The sequence below is a fragment of the Neovison vison genome, chromosome 12 (genome assembly GCF_020171115.1).
Source record: "Neovison vison isolate M4711 chromosome 12, ASM_NN_V1, whole genome shotgun sequence".
NCBI lineage: Eukaryota > Metazoa > Chordata > Mammalia > Carnivora > Mustelidae > Neogale > Neogale vison.
The window spans coordinates 51,697,108-51,711,449 of record NC_058102.1 but is presented as its reverse complement, the minus strand read 5'-3'; the positions used below and the strand labels follow the sequence as shown (position 1 = coordinate 51,711,449).

The window sequence follows — 14,342 nt, the reverse complement described above, 5'->3', positions numbered from 1 at the left end:
CCCTCATTTCAGTTATACTGACAGATAGCTCTGGAATCTGCTCCTTATCCCCCTCTCCTCACTGCCCACTTTCTTTCATGCTCTTGTCACCTGGGAATGTCTTAAATAACTTCCTAATTGGGTCCTAGTCCTCAGCCAGGAACCCCAGCATCTGCCATTCCTCTGCTACCAAAATTATCTTTCCACCAAAGTCTGCTTTCATGCAGACATGACATTACCATCTACGTTATTATGCTTCCTATTTTCTGTAAGACAAGTCAACTATGGCATACAGAAATCATAATCTTCCCAAGCTTTGGGGACTGATAATCCTTCTCCAAATACACACTGATTTGTAATCTTGTGTACTTTCCTCTGGGTCATTCAGTATACATAGAACGCCTCGTCCAGCCCCACCTGCCGAGGTCACTCTCTGCCTACTGAACACTTTTCATGACCCAGGTTAGATGTTACCTCTTCTGTGATATCTTCTTTGAAATGTAAGTAATTGTAAATTTACCTGATCAATGGCAAAACCCTCTGGCTTTATGCTCCCACAGTACTTCTCTTAGGGCATTTCATGAGGGTCACCTAGCCCACATGAAGGTTCTGTGCAAATTAGGTAGCAATGTCCCCTCTGGACAGAGGTAGCTCTTTGGCACACTATCAGACTTGACAAGTGAAGTGAGCTGGATTTCAGCTCGGGCAGGTTGAACTTGCCACTTTGGTCGGGTTACCTTATGCAACAACAAAAAATCCCATCCACCCATACATGTAGGCCCTGAGAACTCAACCCGATTATTGCCTTCTATGCCAGTCTTCACCACCAGCTGGCAGATTCCTAGAAAGTGGTTAGATCAATTAGAATTTGTATTCTCAGAACCTAACACATAGTAAGCTTTGATAAATGTTCTTTGAATTGTTGTTTTCTGAGTGAGAAGACATTCTAGAAGTTTGTCACAGAGAGGTCTCTGAAGTATAAAGCCATATATACTGCATGGTCTTGGGCAAATAATTTGACTTCCTTGTGCCCTAGTTTCCTCATTTTATAAACTGGGGATCATACTAGTGCTTAACTCATGCCTTCTGTGAACATCTGATGAGAGACTATTGGCAAAGTGATGGGCCAAGAGTATGTGTTACACAAGTATTGACAATTATCATCAATGTTGAATAAATGAGTATTCTGAGATGAACCTCTTTAAATTTGACAATAAATAAGACAACTTTGGAGGAAGAATCTTTCTAAAAATGTTCTAAAAAAAAAAAACAGAGACAGTTACCACAATTTGAATGAAGGTATTACCATTAATGTTAAATGACTGAAGATATTTTACTTAAGAGATAGAATCATAATATTTTAGAATTTGGAAGGCACTTGGAGGTAATCCAAACTGCTTCTCTTATAGATAAAAGAACTGAGTTAACTGACCTTTCTATCGGTTCTACTATTTCTCCCTCTGGCTCTTCCCAAACATCCAGCCTCTTCTCACAAACACACTCATGGTGTCCCCAGCCCCAGGCCCCAATATTTTTGGTTGCATACATTCAGCGCCTGTCTAGGGCACCATTAGCCTCTCCTAGAATGTGCTTTCACAGCTCCTTTGCCTCTGTCTGGAATAGCCCTTCTCCCTATACCTGACTCCTCTGTCTCAGCTGATTACACAGCTTCAAGTCCCAGTTCAATTGTTGTATCTTCTCTGGCAAAGTCTTCGCCTTCTTCCTCAGCCAAAGTTAGCTGTTGCCTCCTTCTGTGTTCCCATTCTGTTCATTCTGTTTAGCACTTATCAGAGCAAGGGCTCTGAATCCCAGCTGTCCAGGTTTGAATTCCAGCTCTGCCTATGTTTCTACTTATGTTTCTCTTGCTCCTCTCTGCCTCAGTTGTTTTATCTATTGAATGGGAATAATAATGGGATCTACCTTATATATTAATTTATTCAACTAATAGTTATCAACTGCTTATCCCGTGTCAGGAACTGTTGTAGGACCTGGAGTACTTACATGGTGAATAAGACAAAGTCTTTGTTCTCACGAGCTTACATTGAATGGGAGGGTTGAACAATTATAATCAAATATAATTAGGTTCAATCGTTATTCTAAGGACCATAAAAATATACAGTAGAGAAGTAGACTCAAGAGTAATGAGGGTGGTGGTGGTGGTTTTACAGAGGAGAGGCAGGGGAAAGTATATTAGAGGAGGTGAGATTTGATTGCACGTGGGGGAAATGAGTGAGAAAGCCACACAGATATCTAGCAGCAGTGAATTCTAGGCCGAGACAACTTCATGTGCAAAGGCCCTGGGGCAGGAAGGACGAGTTTGGGGGTAGGGGCAAAGGCTAACAGAGCTACTGCCAAGTTAATGAAGCAGATAGTGGAGGAAACATGATGCTCTTTATTCCTAGCACCAAGATTTTTGGATTTTTATCTCCTAAATATTGCCCCAATCTATTTTCCTTTTCCTTCATCCCTGATCTTGTATCCTATTATCTTTGATTTCTATCCTTGCAGTCAAGCACTCTCAAAGTTATTTTCTATCCCATGACACGACGATCTAAATACGTAATCTGATGCTACTGTCCTCTGCTTAATACTTTTTCATGAACTGACTCCACATTGTCTGTAGAGTAAATCCCAGATGCATTACCATGCTGGACAAAGTCCTCTAGGACTTAGCCCCTGCCCACCTCTTTACTTCCTACTTGCACATACATGCCAGTCACACCAAAGTATTGGTTCCCAGATAATGACTTTCTGGTCTCTATACTTGCCTTAACCTGTTTCCTTTCCCTAAAAAACCATCCACTCTTCCATATTTTTTCTTGGCTAACTCAATAGTCAGACTCAGCTCCGGAGTTACTTCTCCTCTGTGCTCTCACTATATCCTGAGAATGTCCTAGTGTTGCTATAGTACCACTTCCCAGCAATTATTAGGACGATCTGTTTGTCTATGTCTGCCTCTCTGGTTAGCTTCTAGTTTTCTCAAGGGCAAAGAATTGGTCCTTAATCATATTTTGCCTCCCCAGGATGTGAGTTGTGCTCTGTCCGAGAGCCTCAGAGCAAAAACTGTGTTCATGCCCTTCCTCATATTATCAGCTAAGAAGTCAATCCTGAATCTGTCCCATTTCAGGCTCACACAGATGTAGCTGCTCTATGAGACTGAAAAGGTAAATGCATTGCAAAGGATGCTGACAATTTTCAAGATTCTTTAATCACACTCATCTATAAAATTCAAAAAGAAGACAAAATCCACATGTTTGTCTGAGAAAAAAGAGCAGAAATTGTCCTATGACTTTAGAAGGTTTTTTAAAAAGATTTATTTTATTTGTTTATTTGAGAGAAAGTGTGTGCATGCGTGTGTGTGTGTGCGTGTGCACATGCACACATTTGCTGGAGGGGAGAGCAAGGGCAGAGAGAGGCTATCAAGCAGACTTCCCACTTAGCATGGAGCCACACACAGGGCTCAATTCCGCGATCCTGAGATCATGACCTGAGATGATATCAAAAGTTGGATGCCTAACAGACTGAGCCACCCGGGAGCCCCTGACTTTAGAGTTTTAACTATAAGTTTTAAAAGAAAGTCAAATAGTTGAAGAAGCAGGCTTATTTTAAATAAATCTATGTCCAATGTCCACTTCTCATCATTTAAATGGAAGCATCGCCTGCCAGATATAATTTCTATACCGTTATTATACTTTTCTTGATACTTAGAAAGGTATGGGAGTAGAATACAGATGCTAAATCAATTCTTTCACAAATCAACATATTATTGTCCTTTTTAAGCTTCTTTTTACATTAAATTCAAAGTTCTACTTCTATTAGAAAATTAAATTGATTTTCTAAAAAGTTCTATGCACTTGCAAAATGCCATTTTTCTATAGTTCTGTGCTTTATTTGCAAAAAATAATTTAACCTGGAGCTGAGACTAATCATCACAAAATTTTCCAAAAGTTTAATAAGAAAAAAGAGCTAACTGATGATTGTAGAAAAGCCACTGTCCACCCAACACATAAACCAAAGATTTACTTAGTATATCCCTGGGACAAACCCGCAAAATGTTGTCTATTGTTTTCACAACAGAGAAGAAAGAAATCTCCCTGAATTGTTTCTACCTTCTTCTCCTCCCCCATAATCATTCTCCATTATTTGACCTTGATGTCCCCTTCACTGAATTTCCATTACCTCTCAGGGGGGATCCGAGACCCCTCATGATCACCTAGAACATGCCTTCTCCTTTAAGACCTCCATGCACTTGAACATCCTGAACTCTCCACTTGGAAGGTGTTTTTCCTTTCCTGCTGGTCTGATGAAAGCTTCCTCATCCTTCAGGAATTAATTCAGACATCGCCTGCTCCGTAAGCTCAGTGAAGAGCTCCTGCCCTTCTTTCCTCCAGGCAGGGAAGAGAGGCCTTCTTTGTGTTCTCAACCAATCCTATACTTTCTAACCTCATTTGGATGAGCATGATAGGTATTTGCTTCCTAGACTATCAGCTTCCTGAGGGCCGGGATCATGCTTATTCTTCTTTGCGTGTCAGTGTCTATGTTTGTTGATTGACCAAGTGCTTGAGGCAGAGAAACACTGCAGGGGAGAACGACTCCCCATCCAGGAAGGGTTCACAGCAACGTAACCAAGTTACTCCCAGGCTGGCAAATGGGACAAGCTGGTTAACTTATTGCAGCAAAAGAAGTCCTGACTTGCCAATGTCTCCTCCAGAGATCCAGCTACAGGATGAAGAACATTTTCGCTAAACTCTTAATCCCCAAACTTTTCCTCTCACAACACATCAGGGACATTGAAGGGAGATGAGTTTAATCCAAAGCAAAATGCTTTACTGAATATCATTCCTTTCCACTTCGCCACGACACTTTAAAAGATTTTTGTTTCTGCAAGGATTCTAAAGTCTAGAATAAATGTAGAGGATAGTGATGAAGGTCTTATTTACATGCCTTTATACCACTGTGTAAGGAAGACCTAGCAGAGTTTACATTTGTGCCATGTAAATCGCTATAGAACCAGATGTGGCTTACAAGGTACCTTGTAACTCATCTCCTCTAAGCAATAAAGGCTTTTTTTTTTTTTCTGGCAAAAGTTTGAGAAACTTACTGCTGTTTTCTATCAGCACATCCAACAGATGGCTGGCACATGCCTGCTTTGCTAAATGAAATGGGCTCTCTGCAGAATTACTCTTTGATCCCTAGTGGCATGTCCACAACACCACAATGCAAAATACCACAGCCTAGCAGAATCTAAACATTAAAAGTTTAAAGCTGTGTTTTTGATATGAGTACCTTCTGAAAAAAATCATGCTCACAGTATGTAAACATATTCACATTCCCACTTTGAAACCATGGACCAGGGGTCAAAAACTGAGGCATTTCCTCCACTGGGTGACAAAAAACACCACCACAAAGGTATGATGGCAAACCCCAGGAGCAGGAAAGTATCCAACCACTTGGACTGTAACTATCAAAACGATCATAACTCCATTAGGGAAAAAAATGTGGACAGTACACATTAAGGGACTTATATACTAATAATCAGTGTTACCATAACTTATGGAATTAGAAGAGGATAGTTAAGGTATTTGGCAGTCCTTTGAAGAGGGAGAGGAAGTGTTTGAGTTACAATTCACTTCTCTGTTGCCTTTCTTTCATTTTTGTCAAGGGGAGAAAAGGAAAGAAAATGTTCATACAAGTCTCCGTTCCTCAACCAGTTCAATGGGAAATTTGAGACCATAAACTATGGCTAGTTTAATGGGACCAGTGTGACATTGTATCAAACACTATATTGCAAAAATAAGCTATCTAGAGCTTTAGGGGCATTTAAATGACAGAATTAGATTATCTAGTTCACATTACGGAAAGATGTAAGGAGAAGGATTCCACTTTTTTTAAAAAAATCGCAAAAATATGAGTCAATTCTCAGGAAAATGATTTGTTTTTGACTTTTCTTTTGCCAACAGTACCTTCCTCTGTTTAAAGCTAAATTTGGATGCTGTTGGCTGGAATCATTCACAAAGACACCACTATCCAGATAAAGTTCTTGAGCTTTCCTTATACTTGATCTTGTGTTATTATTGTTCTTGCTTCTGGCAGTTTGAAATAATTTGAGAAGTTTTTTAATTGATAGGGAGCTACGAAGGGTTATGAACACATTTCTACTCCTTATATATTGACAAATATTGCACTCACTGTGCTTTATCTTCAGCATTTGCAGTATTTTGTTTTCTATGGTGATACATAACACATTTCTACAGCTTAACTCAATAATCAATTCTTTTAAGATATACATGTGACCCCCTACTTCCCAGGACAGCAGACAAAATTCTCCTCTTCCCTTCCTGTATCCACAATAACACTTTACAGTTTTGTTTTTAAACATCCTGCAATTGAGAAAAATGAGGCTCTATCACTGACTTCTAGTGGTTATAAGACTTGTGACCATCATACATGATAATAAGCTTACTTTAAGATCTGGACCTGTTGTTACAGGTGGTTAGAGCTTGCTTGGTAGCCCATGTAGTAGGCTGGAAGTTAATGCTGGCTGGCTATCTTCACCCAGAGAATTTCTATTCCATACACACCAACTTCATCCCAACCCTTGCCAACCATCTCAGAAATCCAGGCATTTGGTCACAAGGAGGTTGGAAAACTAGTACAAATGGCTCAGCAGAAATCCATCACCATGGCTTAAAAAAAAAAAAAAAAAAAAGCCAACATAAAAAGATGCCCAATTAACTGGGTACTAGATTCATAGTATTTTAGCATCTATATGCAGGTGATAGACTATATTACAGTTACTAAAATCAAGTCTAAATGATCTTTATAAATAAACATATATACCTATGGTCTATAGGAACAAAAAATTTTGGCCTTGAACCAAATTGGTTCATATGGAAATCAGCAGCGGTGTCCTAATATTAGAATTCAGATTTGTCTAACAAAACTTCTCATTAAAGTTTTATTTGAAAGTCATTAGTTTTAGAAAGGGCTATTTTCCAAATAAAATGTTTAATTAGTGCATCATTTAGAAAACCAAAATGGTCACTCATAGCCCCTATCTGTCCCAAGTTTAGAGAAAAATTAGAATAAGGAATGCCTCATTGAAAAATATCAACTCTTAAAAGTTATATACAGCAATAAAGAGTATTTTCCCTTAATTACTAAAAATCTTTTAAGCCTAAACCTCTTTAATAGAAATTCTTCTCTGATCTAAAGGCCTTGAGAAAGGGCATGTCAGAAAATGAGTATTTTAAATGGGAGATAAAGTAGAGACAGGGTTTTCCATGGAAAATAAGGATTGCAGTGAAAGAGGTCAGGTCATCTAGTTTCAGATAGGAAAGTCTTCCTAGGCAGATTTTTAGGGATCCTGAAAGAAACTGGTGAGAATCAGATAAGCATTAGTGAATTATTTGGGCTCCATAGTTATGATCCAGTCATGAAAACTGTTTGTTTTACCATTTGGTTGAGTCATGTATGGTATAAAAATGATATCAGATCATAAATACAAGTAAACTATTTTTAATGTGGAACGTCATGCAAGTTTAAACTCTAAAGTATAGCTTTTTGCACATATTTAATGTAAAATAGCTTTTGAAATTATAAATCAATACACACTACTCATTGTGGAAAAAATAAAAATGTAATATACACAGATGTAACTAATATTGACACCTTGGAGAATCAGAGGTTACAGGCTGAAGATACAGGGTATCAAGTGCAATATTTACCAATATGTAAGGAACATATTCATATGTTCATAACCCTTCCTAGTTCCCTATCATTTAAAAACCTCTAATACATCAGCTGTTTATTCCTATGTTTGCCTTTGTATTTTGTAATGGAATGGAATCAAGCAGTATCTTTACTGTGATAGGCTGTTGACCTAATCTGTCATGAATATGTTTCTATGGTATTGAGTAGATGTCTAGAATATTCTTTTTTTTTTTTTTTTGATGTCTAGAATACTCTTCTTAATGCTTCATTGTATTCTCCTGCCACTGTCACTGGACTTCTAAATTCCACCTATTTTTACTTTTATAAATAGCACAATATGAGGAAGAGCCTTACATATAAATTTTTATTAATATCTATAATGATTTCCTTAGGATGAATCTCTGGAAGAAAAATTTTCCAGTCAAAAGATGTCTAGCAAGCTTTTTGCTATCAGAATCAAACAGCCTTGCAAAAAGCCTAACGGGGGCATCAGCCACATATAATAAGCAGGCCCCATTCTCAATAACATATAGACTCAAAACACTCTTAAAAACCTGACCAACTTGATGTGGGGAAATGAATTGCACTGTAATTTTTATTTGCATTTGTTTGAAGTAGAACATAAAAGTTCTTTCAAATGGCCCCAAGAATACTTTGGGTTAATGGACTAATAATTTATTGGAAAGAGATAATACCTACTGCCTCTAGGTCTTCAACCTTAATGTCAGTTTAACTTTCTCCACGTGCTGCCAAAACACTTTTATATTAAGTTTAAGATTTTGTTAATCAGCTGTGTGTTTTTGCTTGTGTTGAAATCCTAAATGTTTGATATTATTTGGATGAAATAACTAGATAATGGAATGAACTTTTCATTTTCCATGTAGTTGTTTTGATGTGGTTTGGCTTTAGCCAGAGATGCCTTTCAAAATACTTAATTGGCATTGAAGTGATTATTTTTCTCATCTTCAAAATTTCCATGCATTTCAAAAATTATGCTGCTGGAGTCACATAACTTTATTGGGTAAAATAAATAAAATTTAAATAATACTTTTAAATGTCCCGCTATTTGTCAATATTGTGTAGATTCTGCCCGCCTCACTTACCCTCCCAGCTAATTAAAACAGACCCCAGAGTTCACGTTAGTTATCTGTGGTAACCTAACCAGAGCAGACTGAACGTAAAAAGCAAGATAACTGAGTTGTTAACATTGCCCTGTGTATTGAGATAATCCACAGAGGCAATCAACACCTAAACAAGAGAGCAAAAGATGCTAGAAGCTTCATCTCCACGCCAGTTCCAATATCTTCTCTAATCTGTTACAAGGGACATTCCGGAGATCAATTTTATACTCAACAATATTTCAGTGCTTGCAAACACATACTATGCTATAAAGCGACAGGGGAGATGACATGTTATTTAAGGCTTTGCTTCAAATTCCATTCTCCAGAAGACAAATGCATATGAGAAATAAATAAATAAGAACTGTTGACATTTTCTGTTTCTCCTACAGTTACCAAAACTTTTCAGTCAGGAAAGGGTGTAAGTTAAGCTATCGTCTAATGGTTCTCATAAATTCATAAAAGTGTAGGTAAAGAAAATATACTTTTCAAAACTACAGAATTATTATTGATTTCATCTGCCAAGTGATTAAACACAGATAGATTCTGGTAAAAAGAAAGGAGATGGCAAAAGGTCATTCATGTTTTATTACCGATTTCGCACTATTCCAAAATCAATTGTCCATAAAGTATGAAGAGGCAATTATAGGAAGAAAAGGAATAATCTTTAGAACAACAGAAGCCTCAGTGAACTTATCTACCAAATGGGGGTATTAGAATAAATGACTTTTCTGTTATGAACCTCAGTGGATCCAAAACATCTATTTCTTTTTTTACAACATGGAAATGTTGATGGGTCTAGATTTGGTTTATTTTAGGAAAAAAAAATGAGAGAACAGACCTGAGGGGAAAAACACATTTTAAATGGTCATGGTCACACCCAAAATATAACAGATAATTAGAGGGACCCAAAGTGGCTTCTCAATTCAAAATAATTACTTTTTATAAAGTGTTTTCTGGATCACATTCTTCATGAAAATAGCCATTTAAGTAAATTTAGAATAAAAAAAGCCCCCCAAATGTGATTTTAATTATAATTACAATGATTTCCATAGTGGATACATTTTACCAACTCATGAGCAAAAGAAGTTATTACTTACTATTTGTCCCCTAGAGTAATTCTCCAACTGCACAAAAGAAATTAAATTCACATCATATTTATCCTTCTTTTCTTTCCAAAATTAGAGGTCATTTATGCATTACTGGGACTGTACAAAAGGTAACATACAAAGGATGGTAATGTATTAAGAAATAAAAGAAATATTTCTTCATAAAAATATATTGCAGTTTTCTTTTTGCATATGAAAGTATTTTAAATGGTACTTAAAAAATCAATAGCCTGCAATATTTTACAAATGTTCTTATAGACACTTTTGAGGCTGTGAACTTCAACCAGAAATATGTAGCATTTACATTGTTCCAGTGAATAACATTCAAAATTTTTTTTCAAATCACAATGTCAAAAATATTCACAGGGTTTAAAATTTGCCTACTTGTGATCTTTGTCTGCCAAATAAATAAATAAAATCTTTTAAAAAAAATTTGTCGTAAAGTACAAATAATGTCAAAAGTGATTGGCATATACTACAGCAAAGAGTCTTAGATATTATGTGTTTTTGTTTTTCCCATATGTTTTACATATTTTATTCTAGCATAGATATTACGTTAAATTTTAATGTCAGTAGTCATAGAAAGAAGTGACGTTGGTATTTGTGTCTAGCAGACTGAAGACATGGAGTCATATCAAAATAGCAAGCTTAGGAACACTGCTTACTTTTTTCTTTTGGGAATCTTTATGTGACATGTTTAAATAAGGGGGAGTTAATTCTTTATTTGCTTTGGAGATCACATGAGAAATCACCCTTAATGGTTGTAAAAATGTATCAGTCTACACACTACAGAGTATTATTTCTACCTTCCATCAGGCAGTGGAGATACTAAAAGGTAATTTTCTGCACCCTTCCTAGTTATCAATACTTACCTGCCCCGCAGCTTGCCAAGTAAAATTCATTGAATGGATATTGACAGGAATAGCTGGCATTCTCTGTTGTGCTTTTCTGAAATCATGTGTAAAAGGGGCCATTTTCCCTTCGGAAACAATCAAGATATCTTCTTCAAATCCTGGTTTAAAACAAAACAAAACAATGCAAAACAAAACAAAACCATCAAACTGGGCAGACTTAAAAGAATCCAAACCAGAAAACGCACGCAAAAAGAACACTAAAGAATTGGAATGGGCCACATCTATACACAAAGCACCTGTCTAGGTACCCACTAATTTTCCTCGCTATGTGATAAGAACAGTGCCAACAGACACATGGTTTCAGGAAACGGAGTGGACATACAGTCACCGGGTGCTACTAAACGCGGGGTCCACCCCAAAACACAGGGTTGTAGAAACTAGCAACAGCATGATCAGAACAACTACATCAGCTGAGGTCTCTGGAGACAGAAGTTCATACGCTTTCAGGTGGAAAAGAGCTGATTAAAAGGTGGAAGGGAGCAACCTTCCTTGGAAATTAAGTTTTAAAAACACACTTAAATGCATGCATCTCCCCTTTAACAGAAGGGCTGGAGAGAGCGGAGACGCAGGTAGGGAAGGCAGAGGGCGCGGGAGCCTTACCTATGAGTACTCTCGCCTGGCGAGCATCGATCCACAGGTACAGGCTCTCCTCCCGCGGCTGCCCGACCTCCGCCCGCAGCACCAGCAGGCACGGGAGGATGCTCCACAGCCGGAGCGCGGCGGCGGGGAAGGCGCTTCTCGGGGCCATGCTCCTCCGGACCTCCCTCCCGGTGGCTCTCGCCGCTCAACCTCCTTCTGCCTCACCTACCCAGCCTGCGGCCGCGAAGTCCTCCCTCAGCCGAAGCCGCGCCCGCTTAGACGGCCGTGCGTGCAGCCCCCTGGCTCCGGTGCGAGAGAGCCCGCGGGAGCCTGCAGGGGAGGAGAGAGGGGAGAGCAGGCGCCGGCGGGGAGGCGAAGGGGGCGCGGGAAGGAGCGAGGACGGCGGAGACGCAGGACTGGCAAAGCAGGAGATGCCAGCACGCACGCCGACGCCAACAGCCCCAGGGTTAAATACAGCCCGAGAGGGAAGAGCGGGAAGGGAGGGCGCGAGCGAGGTGCGAGCGAGGAGTGACGCGGCTCAGTCGGCCGCCGCTGGGGGGCGCTGGGTTGGGGGGGGCGCGTGCGCGCGCTGTCGGCGCGAGACCCTCGGAGGCCGCGTCCACGCCGCGGGGCGCGGGTGCGAGCGCGCGCGGAGGGTGCGCGTGGTGTAAGCGGTTGCCAAGCCCCGCGTGGGGAGGGGCCCCTGGGGCGTCCCTCGCCTCTGCCGCCTACTTGTCGAGGCGTGGCCTGGGGGGAACCCGGAGAACTGACACGCCGGGCGTGAGTGAGCGCAGAGGACAGTGATGATAATGCTGATGACGACGACGACAACGACTAACACCCCCATGCTGGTGCCGAGGCAAGGCGCGCTTCTCCTTCACTTCTCCCTTTCCGCGCCTCTCGTTTCTCTCTTAGCAGCTCAGCGCTGATACTTGGCGCATTCCCATCCGTGTAAAACCCGACCTGCGGTCCTGGGGTGCCCTTGATGTCAGGCGCTGGGCTTGGCTCGGCGCGCAGCGCTTCCTTTCCGCACAGACAGCGAAGAGGGTGCTTTCACAGCTCGGGGAGGCTCTTCTCCCTGCTCACCCGGCGGCGCCAGGAAGGGTTCCCCTGGACGCCGGATGACAGGCGTACCTGACGCTGTCGGGGGGGTGGGGTGGGGTAGGACCCTTTAATATTTGCTGAGGTTTCCAGAAACTTGGAGGCACACGCGGTGGTACTGAAATCACAGGCGCTTGGGGGCAGGACCAAGGTTCTGGCCTTGTCTATGGGAAGAGTAGTTGGCTGGCAGTGGGCTGTAGTCTAACAGGGCCACCCGACCTCAGCAAAAGGGACTTAACTTGCCCCCTGCTTAATCCCTTGGCTATGCAAAGAAAATGGAAGCAAAAGGTAAAAAAAACAAAAACAAAAGCAATACTTAGAAAGATTTCAGACTCGGAAAAAGGTTGTTTACTTCTCTTTGTTCTTTAGCACCCAGATGCTGCAACAAATGTCCAAGGATCAAGTGTCCAGGGTGTGGTGTTTCACTCAGTCCTTTGTAGAGTGGTGGACACCTCAAGAGGGGAAAACAAACAGAAAAAAAAAACAAGAAAAGCCGAATTTGTGCATGCATTAAGTTAAATAACTGTTAGGTCATGAGCAGTTACTAAAAAGAACAGAATATGTATTTCCAATTATGAAGTATTTTCAACTTTACAACTGTTGATCTTTACATGATGTCTAATTATGACTGATTTGAACTTACAGCGTCAAACTTTATAAGTACTTTAAAGTGCTTTCTTGGGGTGCCTGGGTGGCTCAGTCTCTAAGCCTCTGAGCCTCTGCCTTCGGCTCAGGTCATGATCTTAGGGTCCTGGGATTGAGCCCGCATAGGTCTCTCTGCTCAGGGGGAGCCTGCTTCCCCCACTCTCTCTGCTTACTTGTGATCTCTCTCTCTGTGTCAAATAAATAAAAAATAAAATAAAATAAAAACTAAAATGCTTTCTTAATCCTCAACTCTTTTCTTTCTTTTTTTTTTTAAGATTTTATTTATTTATTTGACAGAGACAGATCACAAGCAGGCAGAGAGGCAGGCAGAGAGAGAGAGAGGGGGGGGGGGAAGCAGGCTCCCTGCTGAGCAGAGAGCCCAATGCGGGACTCGAACCCAGGACCCTGAGATCATGACCTGAGCCGAAGGCAGCGGCTTAACCCACTGAGCCACCCAGGTGCCCCAATTCTCAACTCTTTTAAATAGGTACTGTTATTATTTCCATTTTACTGTTGGGAAGCACGGTTCCCAAAAGCCCAGCAAGTTGCTTGTGTTACCCAGCTGGCAAGGGGGCAGAATCAGGGTTCAAACCCAAGCACCCTGATTTAAGAGTCCATTCTTTTAGTCACTACACTTCGTACTGATAAGTAAATCATAATTAGGTCCCAAGCCTCACAGAGATTCTTTAAAATAAATATATTTACCTCTTTTCAAACATTTTATTAATTTTGAATTCATTTCAGTAACTATTCTTTATATAGTGTATTCACATACATTAGGCAACCTTTAGAGCCCTTCAACATTTCAATGCCAATTGTCTCCCAATTAAAGATGATTTCAAAACACAATAGACATTTACTTTGATTCCCTAAAGTGTGGTCTTTTTTTTTAATTTTTAATTTTTTATAAACATATATTTTTCTAAAGTGTGGTCTTAATTGAAACTTTTTTCTCTTAGCCATGCTCAAACCCCTATGGCTCTTGGTGCAAGGACGCCCTCTACAGGCTGTTATAATCAAATACTAAGTAAGAAATACTCCTAAAATGCACTTTTGGATAGAGAAAAAGAGGGGCTAAATTCTCTCCTCATTCAACTTCCTCTGGGTAAGGTCCCTTCTATTCACTTCTCCTTAGCAGTGGACACTTACAAAAAGTTAGATCAATTATAGTTAGAAAACCATAC

The 14,342-nt window shown here is 40.2% G+C and overlaps 1 protein-coding gene across 1 annotated transcript in view; it reads right to left on the bottom strand.

The window, feature by feature from the left end:
• WIF1 (WNT inhibitory factor 1) overlaps positions 1-11,581 on the bottom strand; it is a 67,390-nt gene extending 55,809 nt beyond the window's left edge. Inside the window, exons 1-2 of the mRNA XM_044228334.1 lie at positions 11,434-11,581; positions 10,792-10,931 (exon numbers count right to left, since the gene is read on the bottom strand). Coding sequence (XP_044084269.1) covers positions 10,792-10,931; positions 11,434-11,581 — 288 coding nt within the window. The remainder of the gene's footprint in view (positions 1-10,791; positions 10,932-11,433) is intronic.
• Between the last annotated feature and the right edge of the window lie 2,761 nt (positions 11,582-14,342).